At 40.3% G+C, this 15624-nt stretch overlaps 1 protein-coding gene across 4 annotated transcripts in view; it reads left to right on the forward strand.

Moving 5' to 3' along the window:
- hmg20b (high mobility group 20B) overlaps positions 1-15624 on the forward strand; it is a 44561-nt gene continuing 28937 nt past the window's right edge. For 3 of the 4 annotated variants that reach the window (XM_043721129.1, XM_043721130.1, XM_043721131.1), the window contains exons 1-4: positions 244-271; positions 4333-4384; positions 11702-11846; positions 14119-14328. In XM_043721129.1, the coding sequence (XP_043577064.1) occupies positions 259-271; positions 4333-4384; positions 11702-11846; positions 14119-14328 (420 nt within the window). In that variant the 5' untranslated portion in view covers positions 244-258. Of the gene's footprint in view, positions 160-243; positions 272-4332; positions 4385-11701; positions 11847-14118; positions 14329-15624 lie in introns of those variants that run through there. The other variant, XM_043721132.1, reaches the window with a different exon arrangement.

The raw sequence follows: 15624 nt of genomic DNA on the forward strand, positions 1-15624 counted from the left end.
CTTCCGGTAGCAGTGTTGTTTGAGAAGTACCTCCTTCCAGCGGGGGAGAAGTCGCCGAGGGTTGAAATTGAAGGGGGTTCTTTACTGGATTATTTAAAAAGAAAATAAAAATTCATAATTCTCGTCGGACGATGGCAAATTAATAAACTTAAAGAAAAGGTATTTTAACTAAGATCTATTTGCATGGAATCCTTAATTTCTTTTTTACTGACGAGGTGCGGTAATTATAATCCGCCTGGTGAGATCTAAAGTGGAGGGATGAAATCTTCAGGTTGGGAAATCTCCGATTCATTTTGTGTATATATATTTCTGATTTTTTTTTAAAGTTGCGATGCAGAAGGCGAAAAAACTAATTAACGGCCAGGGCAGTGTGAGCCGGGGTCTCTGCGCATGCGCCCATCAGGAACACAGAGTTCAATGGCACAGCATTACAACAACAACTTGCATTTTATGTTTGAGTATAGACTGCATAGAGTCATACAGCACGGAAACAGGCTCTTCTATCCAACTCATCCCTGCTGACCAAATTTCCCAAACTGAACTAGTCCCACTTGCCTATGTATGGCCCATATCCTTCTAAACCTTTCCTCTTTGTGCACCTGTCCAAATGTCTTTTAATTGTTGTAACTGCACCTGCATCTGTCACTTCCTTTGGCAATTCATTCCACTTACCAACCAACTTCTGTGTGACCACATTACCCCTCCGGTCCCTTTTCAAATCTTTCTCCTCTCTCACCTTAAAAAAAAATGCCACCTAGTTTTGAATTCTCCCAATCTTAGGAGAAAGACCTTTGCTCTTCAACTTGCCTATGTCCCTCATGATTTTATAAACCTCTATAAGGTCACCCCTCTATTCTTCAATAAAAAAGTTGCTGCCTATCATTGTGCATATATATTTGCATCCTGAGGAAGGGTCAGTGGTCCTGAAACATTAAGAATGATTTCTCTCCATAGATGTTCCCAGAACTGCTGAGCATCTCCAGCAATATCTGTTTTTGTTTGCATTTATGTAGTGTTTTTAATATCTTTAAAAAAAAAACTCTCAGGGACTTCACAGGAATGATGACCAAATAACATTTAACACAGAGCTTTGGATGGAGATTTCAGGATAGGGGTCTATAAGCATGTTCAGACAGTGTTTTATAGGGAAAAGACAAAATAGAAATGAAGATCCTTAGAGCAAATTCCAGAGCTTAAGTCCTCAGTGGTATTAAAGTCAGGGTACTGAAGTGTCTATAACTTAGATTAGATTACATTACAGTGTGGAAACAGGCCCTTCGGCCCAACAAGTCCACACCGACCCGCCGAAGCGAAACCCACCCCATACCCCTACATTTACCCCTTACCTAACACTATGGGCAATTCACCTGACCCTGCACATCTTTTGGACTGTGGGAGGAAACCGGAGCACCCGGAGGAAACCCACGCAGACACGGGGAGAACGTGCAAACTCCACACAGTCAGTCGCCTGAGGCGGGAATTGAACCCGGGTCTCAGGCGCTGTGAGGCAGCAGTGCTAACCACTGTGCCACCGTGCTGCCCACCTTGAGCAATTCAGAGTATTCTAAGGCTGAGAAGGTAATAAAAACAAATGGTTGAAGCTGTAGAAGAATTTGTAAAATGAAGATGAGAATGGAAAGCAAAAATAAAAATTTCTGGAGAAATGCAGCAGGTCTGACAACATCTATGAACAGAAAACAGAATTAATGCTTCAGGTCCAATGGCCTTTTTTCAGAACACCACAGATGCTGTCCAATCTATTGAGTTTCTCCACCAATTTTAGTAGTTTTTATCTGGATTTCCAGCATCTGCTTTTTTTTTGGCTCTTTTTGTTGAGAATTTAAAGTTGTGGCCCTGCTGGGCTGGAAGCCATTCAGGGGTTGAATGTGACAGTGATGGTTGATCAGATATTGACATGTTATATGGACAATAGTGATTTAGATGATCTGAAGTGTATGGAGGTTGGAAGATGGTCAGAGAGTGCTGGAATAGTCAGTTATAGAGTTAACAAAGACATAGGTGATCGGGCAGATCCTTTGTCATCAGTTAACTGCCCATGTTTGCCAGAGGCAGTTGTGGAGAATGGAACTGGTTTGGAAGATAGTTATTGCACAAAACCATCAATTTGCGATGTTTCCTGCAGCCTTAAGATCTTTTTCATAATTAAAATTATTTAGGTTTGTTGGTAACTATCGAGTGGGAATTTGATAAATATTTGAAATTAGGAAAATTTTAGTGAATGGGAAAAATGGCGGGATTAACTGGAGAGGTCTTTCAAAAATTGCAGATCTTTTCTGTGCTGTGTTGTTGGTTCAGATTTTTTTATTTTATTTGAAATTGATATTGGGAATTATTTTAAAGCCGTTTTATGTTCGATTTATTTATAGCAAATGATTCTTTTTAAGGCATTCAATGGATTTAGGATTTTTTGTTGAAATTTGATGCATTTGCCTCAGATGGATTTGGTGGGGAGGCTGGCATTTAATCAAGTGGGCGGAAGGCAGGTGGAAACACCACTCCATCTTAAACATGAGAAAGTCTTCTCTTGCTGCTGATGCTCATTTAAGAGCCTCATTCTGCTGTTTCTGTGTTTTAATCCAGCCCGGTGGCTCAGTGGTTAGCACTGTTGCTTCACATCACCAGGGACCCAGGTTTTATTCTAGCCTCGGGTGACTGTCTGTCTGTGTAGAGTTTGCACATTCTTCCTGTGTCTGCATGGATTTCCTCCAGGTGCTCTGATGTCCTCCCATAATCCAAAGTTGTGAAGGTTGGAGACAACACAGTGGCTCAAGTGGTTCACGGCACCAGGGACCTGGGTTCAGTTCCTGCCTTGGGCGACTGTCTGTGTGGAGTTTTTACATTCTCCCTTTGCCTACATGGGTTTCCTCTGGGTTCTCTGGTTTCCTCCCACAATCCACAGAAGTGCAGGTCTGGTGAGTTGGCCATGCTAAATTGCCCATAGTGTTAGGTGCATTAGTCAGGGTAAATATCGGGTAGGGAATGGGTCTGTGTGGGTTAACTGTTTTGGAGGGTCAGTCTGGACTTGTTGGGCTGAAGGGCCTGTTTCCATTCTGTAGGGAATCTAAACAAATCTTAAAAAAATTAGTCGAGGAAAAGTATAGATGATAGAGTAAGGGAATGTCTGGGGGTTACTCTTTGGAGGGTTGGTGTGGACTTGTTAGACCGAAGGGCCTATTTCTACACTGTAGGGATTCTAATTCTAATGGACTGGTTGTACTGAAGGGTCTGTTTCTGTGCTGTATGACTCTAGATGGGCCACCTGATGATCAAACCACTAAAGCACTGCATCTGGGGTCCTTTGTTCAATGGTTCCTTGATGCCACACCACCTTACCTGTAACCTTCACCCCCACCCTGCAGTACTTCTCCCATGTCTAACCTGGGATCCAGTGATAATCCACAACCTTATGGCGATATTGTGCTGACAACAGCCACCATTTCTGATTGACAAGCCGATACCTATAAACAACTTGTCCCCATGCATCCTTGATTTAAGGGCAGCCTTATAAGTCCATTTATGTGCCTGAGTGATACTTAATATGGCAAACCTTCCCTAAAGGAGATAAATAAAGTGGGGCTTTTTCTGGCTCAGCTGACAGACAAGACCCCATTTCCTACATTAAGTGCTGTTCTTAGTGTGCAAGGCTGACTAAGTTGGTGGAAACTATTGTTTAGTGTCTGTTTAGTTGTTATGTTTGCAGTTTTAATACCTATTATTATAAACTATTACTTTTCAGAGTGTAATTTACCTGAGTAAAATGTCAGGTGGTGCTGTATATGTTCTTCAGTCTGCTTGTGATTTTTGATCAACTACTCTAGCCACAAAATATTGATCAAGGCTTTTTAATTTTGGTTAAGGGAGTGTTTTCCTTTCTGCTTGATTACACACTTTTTGTTTGACAGAGTTATTTTTCCTGACTTTCAGGAGTCTGATTTCATTTAGAATGGTGCAAGTTGCCCTTTCAAATCTACTCAGCTAGTACTAGTTCTTTCTTCTCGTTGATATTTGCAGCAAGGTTGCCCTATGATATGGCATTGGTTTAGGTTTTTTATATAGCTGTTAATATCTGCTCTATGCTCCTGGTCACTGAATCTTCAGAGGCAGTATATGTGGTAAGTCCAGTTTTTATATGCAATTAGAAATTAGTTCAATCACTATACTCATACAGTTAAGGAATAAGATGCCATATTGATGACTATCCTTACAGTAATAAAATGAAATTGAATGGAAAAATTATTTGTTTACTTATTTCTAATTGTTTGACGATTGATATGGAGGCTTTTTTAATATTTATCTCTTAAATTGTCATAGATTATCCTATAATGACCTCACAAAGTAATAAAGAATCCGTCGTCATGGCTGGGTGAGTAGATTATTTACATTAACCACCCAACTTTCATAGCTTCTATTACCAGCTGATGTCGTATCCTTTCACACCTGCCATCATCACCCTTCTTCAACAAAAGAACTCTGTTCTTATGTCCTTGCAAATTACTGCTCCAGCTTTTGCCTTCTGTATTGTGTTGTTGCTTTCTGAATTTGTGCTGAATTTTTCCAAACTCTTAATCTTTCCTATAAAGTTTCCATCCTGCCACAGCACAAAAATGTTCTCACCAAAGTCAGATATGTTATCTAGTTGAGTATGATAACGGTAAGTTTTCATTCCCGGCTATCATGACTCTACTGAAGTCTTTGACTTGGTTGATAAATGAAACACATATCCACTATTTTCAGGCCAGGTGGAAACTCAAATGCCTAACCGCATTTTACCTATCTAGTTACATCAAAGAATAACCAAAATGGCTCCTCTTCTTGCTCTTGCCCTTTGGGTTCAGTATCCTCCAAGGAAAAATCTTTAGTCGCCTTCTATTTTTCATCTATGCGCTACCACTTAGTGACCCAATCTGAAAACAATTTAAGTTTCCATGATCGTCTCTGCCTCACCCTCAGTTACTTAGATGCCACCTCAGCCTTTAAATTATCAGACCATTTGTCCCATGTCTGGACAAGCAGAAATGTTCTTCAGCTAAACATTAGGAAGACATAGGTACCGATTACCATGGCTTATCACAAACCCTATCACAATATCACTAAGTCCACCCCTCTCCATGACGAATGTTTGATTCTCCTAAACTAAGTAGGCTTTATTTTAAATGGCACATCAGTTATAAAATTTTCATCCTTACAAATCTTTCCATGGCCTCTATATGATGTTTTCCAGCTCTATCACTCACAAATGTCCCTCTACTCGACTTACTCTGATTTCTCTAACATTTGAATTTTAATATCTCCAACACTGGGCCTTCAGCAGTCAAGCCCTATGTTCTAGAATTCCCCACTTTTAAGACACTTATTCAAAACCTATCTCTTTTGGTCATCGGCCCTGATGTCATCTTATGTGCAGTAGTGTTACATTTTGTTTGTCATAGCATACGCAATTTGATTATGTTAAAAGTAGTAGATAAATACAAGTTTTATCTTGAATTTTTTATGAAAAATTATATGAAATAGTTTGCAAATACATTTGTAATAGACAACTTTTCAAAAGCACACACAGTTCTTTTCAATTAAATGAGTTGCATTTCTTCTGTCTTTCTGGACATAAATCCCAAAAGCTTCAAAGGTGCATACTCATAAAATTGTTGCTGAGTCAAAGAAGATGATGGGAGAGGTGACCGAAAGCTTTATCGAAAAGAAGGTTTTAATGAGAGTAATGGGAGGACGTAGAGCACGAGAGGGATTTAGTGAAGCAGTTCCACTTAGTTGGCTGAAGATACCACTACTAAATGCCATAAATGGAATTAAGTTTGTATGAAAAGCTCGAGTGTGAGGAATGGCAAGTTGTAGGGCTGAAGCAGATTGAAGGTTAAAGAAATGCAATACCATAAAGGGATTTGAGCACAAGGATGAGCATTTTGATTTTGAAGTCTTGAGATTGGGGAGCCAGGAGTAGGGGTGTAAGAGAAGCAGAACTTGGTTGTGTATAGCAGAGCTTTGGCTGAATTAAAATTTTCAGAAGTGGGTCTGGGGCATGGCTGCTTGGAGACCACTGGAAAAGTCAAATCTGGAGATATTGGCAGAGTTTTTTTTTGTTGGCCATACATTTGAAATGTCAGTTTATATTAGAAATGCGCATATGGAACTTGCGGAATCCGTGTTGTAACATACTCTAAAGAAATTGTCCAAGGAGGTGTGAAACTTTATGCTTAAGTATCTTTATTCACAGGGTTTAAGGTGATGTTTTATAAGTGTAAAGTGGAATTCCCTGACTTCTATATTTTATTTGTGAGATGTTGAAGTCACTGACCACATCATTCCTAGTTACTGTGGTGAAGATGATTGTGATCTGCCATTTGGAGTCAGTACATTTGCTGTAGGTGAACCCTTAATTGTCTTGGGGTGGAAGCTCCAGGATTTCAATGCAGTGATATTGAAGGAACAGTAATCTGTTTACATGTCAGGGTAGTGAGTGTTGGCAGAGGAAGATTCAGGTGGTGGTTTTCTCCAGTGTATGCTGCTCTTGTGCTTACAGAAAGATGATCATGGGTTTGGAAAGTGATGTTAAAGGAGCCATGGTTCATCTTCTAGATGGCACACACTGCAGCTACTGAATATCAGTGGTGGAGGGAGGGAATACTTATGCATGTAGTGATCATCAAATGGCCTGCTTTGTCCTGCATAGTGTCAAGCTTCTTGGAGCTGCACACGTCCAGGCAAATGTGGAGTATACTGTTGCACCGCTGGTTTGTGCTGTTGGAAACTAATTTCCAAAATCACAGGGTGAGTTACTCTAGACGATCTTAAGATATAGGAACAGAACTGGGCTATTCGGCGCATGGAGTCTGCCTCCCAATTTGATCATGGCTGATATATTTCACAACTCCATTCCCATGCTTTCTCGCCATAACCATTGGTCACCTAAAAAATCAAGAACTTATCTATTACTGTCTCAAGTGCACTTGGCACTCACAGCCTTCTGCAACAATGAATTCCACAGATTAACCACTCTGTCTGCTACGAGTAGAAACATTATCTCCACAACCACTCTGCCCAGGTTTCTCAGTGTTCTGTAAGTTTCATCATCTTGTAAACCTCCTCTGGACTCCTCCAAGGCCAGGACATCCTTCCTTAGATACGGAAACCAAAACTGCTCAAAATATTCTACATGTGGTCTGAACAGAGCCTTATTCAGCAGTTATATCTCAGCTGTTGCATTGTAGCCCTCTTGAAATGAATGTCAACATTCTATTTGCCCTTCCTGACTGCTATCCAAACCTGCATGTTAACCTGAAGAGAATCCTGAACCAGGACTCTCCAGTTACTTTGTACTTTAGAGTTCCAAAGCCTTTACCCCTTCATAAAATCATCTCTGCCTTATTCCAACCCAAATGCATAATCTCACTCTTCACACATTGTATTCTATCTGCCATTTCTTTGTCACTCTTGTAACATGTCCATGTCCTTTGTAGTCTTGCTGCTTCAGCATTGCCTACTTATCTTTATATCATCTGCAAGCTGAGCAACAATACCTTAAGTTCTTCCATCCAGATTGTTAACATGGATAGCGTGGTCCCAACATGAAGCCCCATGCTAGTAACTGACTGCTATTCTTAAAATAGACCCTTTTATCCCCACTCTGTTCTGCTACAGCCAATCCTCTGTTGATGCCAGTACCCTGCCCCTAAGAGCTCATGCTGTTCAAAATCTGATGTTATAAGAGGTTCATAAAAACATGAGGGGCATGGGTAGGATAAATAGACAATGTCTTTTGCCTGGGGGGTGTGGGGGAGTCCAGAAATAGAGGGCATAGGTTTAGGGTGAGAGGGGAAAGATACATATAACATTGAATGTTACAGCGAAGTACAGGGCCTTTGGCCCTCTGTTGCGTCGACCTGTGAAATGAATCTGATGCCCATCTAACCTATACTGTTCCGTTATTATCCATATGTATGCCTGTTTAAATGCCTTTAATATGGGCAAGTCTACTACTGTTGCAGGTAAGCCGTTCCACGCCTCTACTACTGAGTAAAGAAACTACCCCTGGTATATGTCCTGAGTGTCTCACTCCTCAATTTAAAGCTATATCACCTTTTGTTAGGCTATATAAAAGGGATCTAAGGGCAACTTTTACACGCAGAATGTGGTACATGTATGCAATGAACTGCCAGAGGAAGTGGTGGAGGCTGGTACGATTTATAGTATCTGGATGGGTATATGAATAGGAAAGGATTAGATGGATATAAGCCAAGTGCTGGCAAATGGGACTAGATTAGGTTAGGATAACTGGTCGGCATGGGCGAGTTGGACTGAAGGGTCTGTTTCTATGCTGTACATCTCTGACTCCATAAATGCTGGGCCATTTCTCTGTGCTGGGACCATCTGAAAACCTTCATTTAAAGCTGAGTCTGTGAGGGTTCCAATGAAATTATGAGAAATGGTTACTTAGAAAATGATATTCTATTAAATACATAATCTAACTCCTGAGTAACTACTCAACAGACCCCATGTTTACCTTGCACATCTCTAATTACCCTAATATTATACATTTACATTATGTACTTACGGTTTGACAGCAACTGTCAAGACCTTTGAACATAGAACATAGAAAAGTACAGCACAGAACAGGCCCTTTGGCCCACGATGTGCCGAGGTTTAATCCTAATATAAAATATAGTAACTTAACCTACGCACCCCTCAACTCACTGCTATCCATGTACAAATCTAGCAGTCGCTTAAATGTCCCCAATGACTCTGCTTCCACCACCACAGCTGGCAATGCATTCCATGCATTCACAACTCTCTGCGTAAAGAACCTACCTCTGATATCTCCTTTATACCTTCCTCCTAATATCTTCAAACTATGACTCCTCGTACCAGTCAATCCTGCGCTGGGGAAAAGTCTCTGGCTATCGACTATCTATTCCACTCATTATTTTGTACACCTCAATCAGGTCTCCTCTCTTCCTCCTTCTCTCCAGAGAGAAAAGTCCGAATTTATTCAACCTTTCTTCATAAGGCAAGCCCTCCAGTCCAGGCAGCATCCTGGTAAACCTTCTTTGCACCCTCTCCAAAGCCTCTGTATCTTTCCTATAATAGGGACACCAGGACTGGACACAATATTCCAAGTGTGGTCTCACCAGGGACTTGTAGAGCTGCAGCAAATTTCGTGGCTCTTAAACTCGATCCCCGTTAATGAAAGCCAAAACACCTTTCTTAACAACCTTACCCACTTGGGTGGCAACTTTGAGGGATCTATGTACTTGCACACCCAGATCCCTCTGTTCCTCTCACTTCGCATTTATCCAGGTTGAATTCTATCTGCCATTTCTCAGCCCAGCTCTGCATCCTGTCTGTCAGGCTGCAGCCTGCAGTAGCCCTCTATACTATCGACGACACCTCCAACCTTTGTGTCATCTGCAATTTTACTAACCCACCCCTCAACCTCCTCATCCAAGTCATTTATAAAAACTACAAAGAGCAGAGGCCCAAGAACAGAGCCCTGCGGGACCCCACTCAACACTCTAGGCAGAATACTTTCCATCCACAAGCACTCTCTGCCTTCTGTCAGCCAACCAATTCTGAATCCAGATGGCCAAATCTCCCTCTATCCCATACTTCCTGACTTTATGAATGTCAGAATATGGCTGCTGACCACTTTTGAAAGGAAGGTGTGATCTCCCTTCATCTGACAGTTTTGTGTATGAGAAAGCTGTCAGAAAGGAAGAATGACTCCATGTTTCTAGGGGGAGCCCTGATTGGAGTCTCTTCTCAGAAGCGTGGAGGTTCCACTTATTATCAAAATTAAATGCTGGATTGGAATTTAACATCCATATTTAAAAGTTTAGAAATTGTTTAGGCATACAGTAATTCTGCTACTCCTCTAAGTGTTTGACTGCAAAAAAGAACTTTGAGAGTCTGACTTTAACTGGTTCTTACTCCAATTTGTACATTTCAGGCTAGTTACATTACAGCCTGTTCTGGTTTCCAGTGACAGCCATGGAATTGTCTTTTATGTGGATAGTGCTGTATTGGAAAGTGGCGATCCCTCTAGTAAGCGCAAATAAGATCATAAGGAATAGGAAGAGAAGTAGGCTGTTCAGCCACTCGAGCCAATGGATTATAACGGATCCAACGTTCCTTTATCCACTTTCCTGCCTTTTTCCCTGTAAACTTTGATTCCACTACTGCTCTTTTACTGTCAGTATACCTTGGCAAAGATAGAATACAGTAATGTGTTTTGGATTAGTCAGAGTTGGACAACACGAAAATAGCCTTTGGATCAACTAGTCCATGCCAAACATAATCCCAAACTAAACTAGTTCCACTTGCCTGCATCTGGCCCATATCCATCTAAATCTTTCTTATTCATGTACTTATCCAAGTGACTTTTAAACATTGTACTTGTGCCTGCTTCCACCACTTTCTCTGGAAGTTCATTCCACGTGTAACCATCCTCTGTAAATAATTTGTCCCTTGTCATTTTTAGATCTCTCTCTCCTCTCACTTTAAAAATATGCTCCTTAGTCTTGAAATCCCCCATCGTAGGGAAGCTGTACTTCCCTTAAACCTATTCATACCCCTCATGATTTTATAAACTTCTGTAAGATCACCTCTCAACCTCGTAGACTCCAGTGAAAAAACTGACCACTTTCATATTTGATTTGCAGTCTTTTATTTGCTTGTTCAAATGATCACTTCATCGTCTTTACTTAAGGCCCTGTAAGTTTCTAGCAGATTCGTAGGTTTCTGGTCATGATAATATATTGTTTTCCATATGTTTACTTTATCTCTAAAAGAAGCTATAAGCTAGCTGTTTTTATTTCCTGGGATCCCAACTGGCAGTTTTCATGAACTTGTATTTATTTGCATGCAGATTTCTGTTAAACCCTTCAAAGATTCATACTTAAAAGCTAAGCTTTGAGTTAAAAATGGCGGTATAGTATGAGTCAGGGTACTGAGTTTGGTAGAACAGAGTTCTTTCTGATAGTTGGTAACTAGTGATTTGGAGCAAGGGCCGGGTGGATCTCATTAAATGAGATCCTTGATTGGGGTTGTTAACCAGGGCGAATCAGTGAGCCCTGGCTGATGGCTATAAATAGAAAATCCCCCTCGAACTCTATTTTGATTTAATTTCTGCCCTCCTCTTCACTGTTTTGATCACAGTCTCCCGATTCTAGCGGCAAGCTCTGAACTGGCTGGTCAGAGTGCGTGTACTGTGCCCATGTAAATAAATAAATGGTGACTTTGTGACAAGATATCAGCCTCTCTGCAGTTGTTTCATTAACCAAATAGGAAAGATGAAAATTTGCATGCAGAACTTTAAGACTTTGAGTGGCTTTTATTTGCATAGAGAATAAACTTGTACTGATCAGAATACTTAATTTATATAGTCCTTAATCAAATTCCAGTTTTTAAAGTTATACTTCTACTAACTAATAAATACCAAATTTTATACAGAACAAGCATAGTTAGATATTTGAAAAGTTGCATTCAGATTGCTTGATGTGATAACTTCAGTCCTTTATGCATACATCGATTGAACTGTAGTTTAAGATAAAATGTACACCACTTCACTAGTTTAGGATTAGGAATCTAAATTGGATAAATTTTTGAAAATTACATACAAGTGATCTAATTGGAAAGATTAATGCAAAAGAGTATTTTACACATTTTTGTGCAGGAGCCTTGTTTCTAAAGCTTTCAATCACAATGGAGTGTTGCAGACTGTTATTAAACAAGAAGCTATTGAGAATTCCAAAAGTCCAGCATCTCAGAAGCAGTCTGACAAAAATGTATCTGGGGGTACAAATAATGGTGAAGAAGAGGTAAGAAAATTATCTATATTGTGTTTTGAATTTTATAATCTAGTAACTGGGTCTCTCAAAATCTTGTCTGTCTTCAATGCATATGATTTATTGAAATTATGATAGTGTTGTTGCATTTGATCTTTAACCTCGTGCACACAAGACTCCAAGATAATTATACCAATAATCTGCAAATTTAATTGCTGAAGTCCATAATTATATCTCGTGTAACTTCAGTTTAGTGTCTGAGGAAATTCAAATTTATACACAATATAACAACTTAAGACTGGTGTCTGTTTGGCAGCTCATGTGCCACATGTCTGTTCAAAAAATAATTACCTAAGAATTCATCTCGTAGTCACGCTTTTTCTCCCTGTGTCTGCATTTTTCTTCCTTGTGCAAATGCACCCTACACACAATTGCAGAATTTCACCTAACACTGTACCCAGTGATGGCAACAAATGATCTTGAGAAGAAAGAAAAATCTGGAAAGAAGCCATGCTGAATGGGAAGTGACAATGGTCCCATTTATCATATGACTCTTCCTCTGGGTCATAGAGTCATAGAGATGTACAGCATGGAAACAGACCCTTCGGTCCAACCTGTCCATGCCGACCAGATATCCCAACCCAATCTAGTCCCACCTGCCAGCACCTGGCCCATATCCCTCCAAATTCTTCCTATTCATATACCCATCCAAATGTCTCTTAAATGTTGCAATTGTACCAGCCTCCACCACATCCTCTGGCAGCTCATTCCATACACGTACCACCCTCTGTGTGGAAAAAGTTGCCCCTTAGGTCTCCCTTATATCTTTCCCCTCTCACCTTAAACCTATGCCCTCTAGTTCTGGACTCCCCGACCCCAGGGAAAATACTTTGTCTATTTATCCTATCCATGCCCCTCATAATTATTTAAACCTCAAAGGTCACCCCTCAGCCTCCGGCGCTCCAGGGAAAACCGTCCCAGCCTGTTCAGCCTCTCCCTATAGCTCAAATCCCCAACCCTGGCAACATCCTTGTAAATCTTTTCTGAACCCTTTCAAGTTTCACAACGTCTTTCCGTTAGGAAGGAGATCAGCATTGCACGCAATATTCCAGCAGTGTCCTAATGAATGTCCTGTATGGCCGCAACATGACCTCCCAACTCCTGTACTCAATACTCTGACCAATAAAGGAAAGTATACCAAACGCCGCCTTCACTATCCTATCTACCTGCGACTCCACTTTCAAGGAGCTATGAACCTGCACTCCAAGGTCTCTTTGTTCAGCAACACTCCCTAGGACCTTACCATTAAGTGTATAAGTCCTGCTAAGATTTGCTTTCCCAAAATGCAGCACCTTCCATCTATCTGAATTAAACTCCATCTGCCACTTCTCAGCCCATTGGCCTATCTGGTCCAGATCCTGTTGTAATCTGAGGTAACCCTCTTTGCTGTCCACTACACCTCCAATTTTCTACATGCACTTTTTTTTCATTGGGTACATCATTTTTAGAAGCTTTTATTTATAAGGAGTCAATCGGAAATCTGCTTGTTATTAAGAGTGATAATAGTCTTGGCAGCATGATAAAATACATTATACAGTTAGATTAAATGATAATTGCCCTTTTATTATGCATTGTTACTAGGGAAAGTAAAAGATTAACACAGCCTTAAAAGATAAAATTCTGTTTGATGAACTCTTATCTGCTTGGACTTGGAGGATAGTTGAAACAATTATTGGTATCATGATACATTGTTCCATCATTTTTGGAGGTTGTCTATTATGTCGAGGAAATCTCTGTTTTGGTGACAATTCCTATTAGTTTTAAAGTTACAAAAGGCCAGAAAAACAAAGTAGATGTTGACTGTCATCAAAATAGAATTTGGGCAATTGAAGTTGACTTAGTGTTGTCTGTGCAAATGGTCTGCCTTACCCTCAAATTTCTGAATTTAGTCTAAGTGATCTTCGTTGTTCAACATCATCAACAAAATTTCTGTCTAATCTTGATTTAAACTTAAATCCATCAATGTGCCTAATCAATCAGTGCATGCACCTAATCTTGTCATTGGTGTTAATGAATACAGATTTGGACTGTTAAATTTTGAAATTGGATTCACATTTTTTTAAGCTAGGGTAGGTCAATGCAAGTATCTTAATGCCAATATTGTTATACAAACTGGTGAGTATGTACTAGTCTAATCTCTTGCATGCAAACTGAGTGTATAGTGTAGTGTTTCTGATTTGTTCTTTTATTCACTGTTGTCGTCAGTTTGTTGTTTACTGTATACTGGCTTCTGTTTGTTACACAGCAACGTGTAGTGAAAAAACGGGGCTGGCCAAAAGGAAAGAAAAGGAAGAAAGTTTTACCCAATGGTCCGAAAGCACCTGTAACTGGGTACGTCCGATTTCTCAATGAGCGTCGAGAGCAAATTCGTATGCAGCATCCAGACTTGCCATTCCCAGAAATCACACGCATGCTTGGAAATGAATGGAGCAAACTTCCTGCTTTAGAAAAGCAGGTATGTTTTTATTTATATACTTTTCATCGTCCTTTTAGAGATTGAAAATTACTCGCTTATTACTCTGCTCTACAACTGTTGAAAGAGCAAGACAAGAAAGAAATGACTAAAGTCCCTGAATGACTTTGATTTACATGTGGAGAGGGAGGGACTGATTAAGTATAGTCAGCATGGCTTTGTTTAAGGGAAATTAACTCTCAAACTTGATTGAGTTTTTTGAAGATGTAATCAAAAAGATTGATAAGGGCAGAGTGGTAGACATGGACTTTAGTAAAGCCTTTGACAAGGTTCTACGTGGTAGGCTGATTTGTAATGTTAAATCACATGGGATTTTGGGAGAGCTTGCCAATTGGATACAAAATTGGCTTGACAGTAAGACACAGAGGGTGATGATGGAGGGATTTTTTGGACTTGAGGCCTGTGACCAGCGGTGTTCCACAGGGATCCGTACTAGGTCTACTTTTGTTTGTCATTTATATAAACGATTTGGATGAGAATGTAGGAGAAGTGATTAGTAAATTTGTGAATAACACCAAAATTGGTGGACAATGCAGGTTATTTGAGATTACAAAGGGATCTTGATCAATTGGTCAATGGGCTGAGGTATGGCAGATGGAGTTTAATTTGGATAAATGTGAAGTATTGCATTTTTGGTAAAACAAACCAGGACAACTTTTATGCAATTAAAAGTACAGCTCTGGGTAATGTTGTAGAACAGAGAGACTTAGGGGTTCTGGCACATAATTCTTTGAAATTTGTGTCATGTGTAGACCGGGTGGTTAAGAAGGCATTTAGAACAATTGCCTTCATTGCTCAGATGTTGGGAGTATAGCAGATGAAATGTCATGGTCATAGAGATGTACAGCACGGAAACAGACCCTTCGACCAGATATCCCAACCCAATCTAGTCCCACCTGCCATTACATGGCCCATATCCCTCCAAACCCTTCCTATTCCTATACCTATCCAGGTGCCTTTTAAATGTTGCAATTGTACCAGCCTCCACCACTTCCTCTGGCAGCTCATTCCAAACACGTACCACCCTCTGCGTGAAAAAGTTGCCCTGTAGGTCTCTTTTATGTCTTTCCCCTCTCACCCTAAACCTATGCCCTCTAGTTCTGGACTCCCCACCCAAGGGAAAAGACTTTGTCTATTTATCCTATACATGCCCCTCATGGTTTTATAAACCTCTATAAGGTTTATAAACCTCAGCCTCTGATGCTCCAGGGAAAACAGCCCTCGGCTATTCAACCTATCCCAATAGCTCAAACCCTCTAACCCTGGCAACATCCTTGT

The sequence above is a fragment of the Chiloscyllium plagiosum genome, chromosome 31 (genome assembly GCF_004010195.1).
Source record: "Chiloscyllium plagiosum isolate BGI_BamShark_2017 chromosome 31, ASM401019v2, whole genome shotgun sequence".
Taxonomy (NCBI): Eukaryota; Metazoa; Chordata; class Chondrichthyes; order Orectolobiformes; family Hemiscylliidae; genus Chiloscyllium; species Chiloscyllium plagiosum.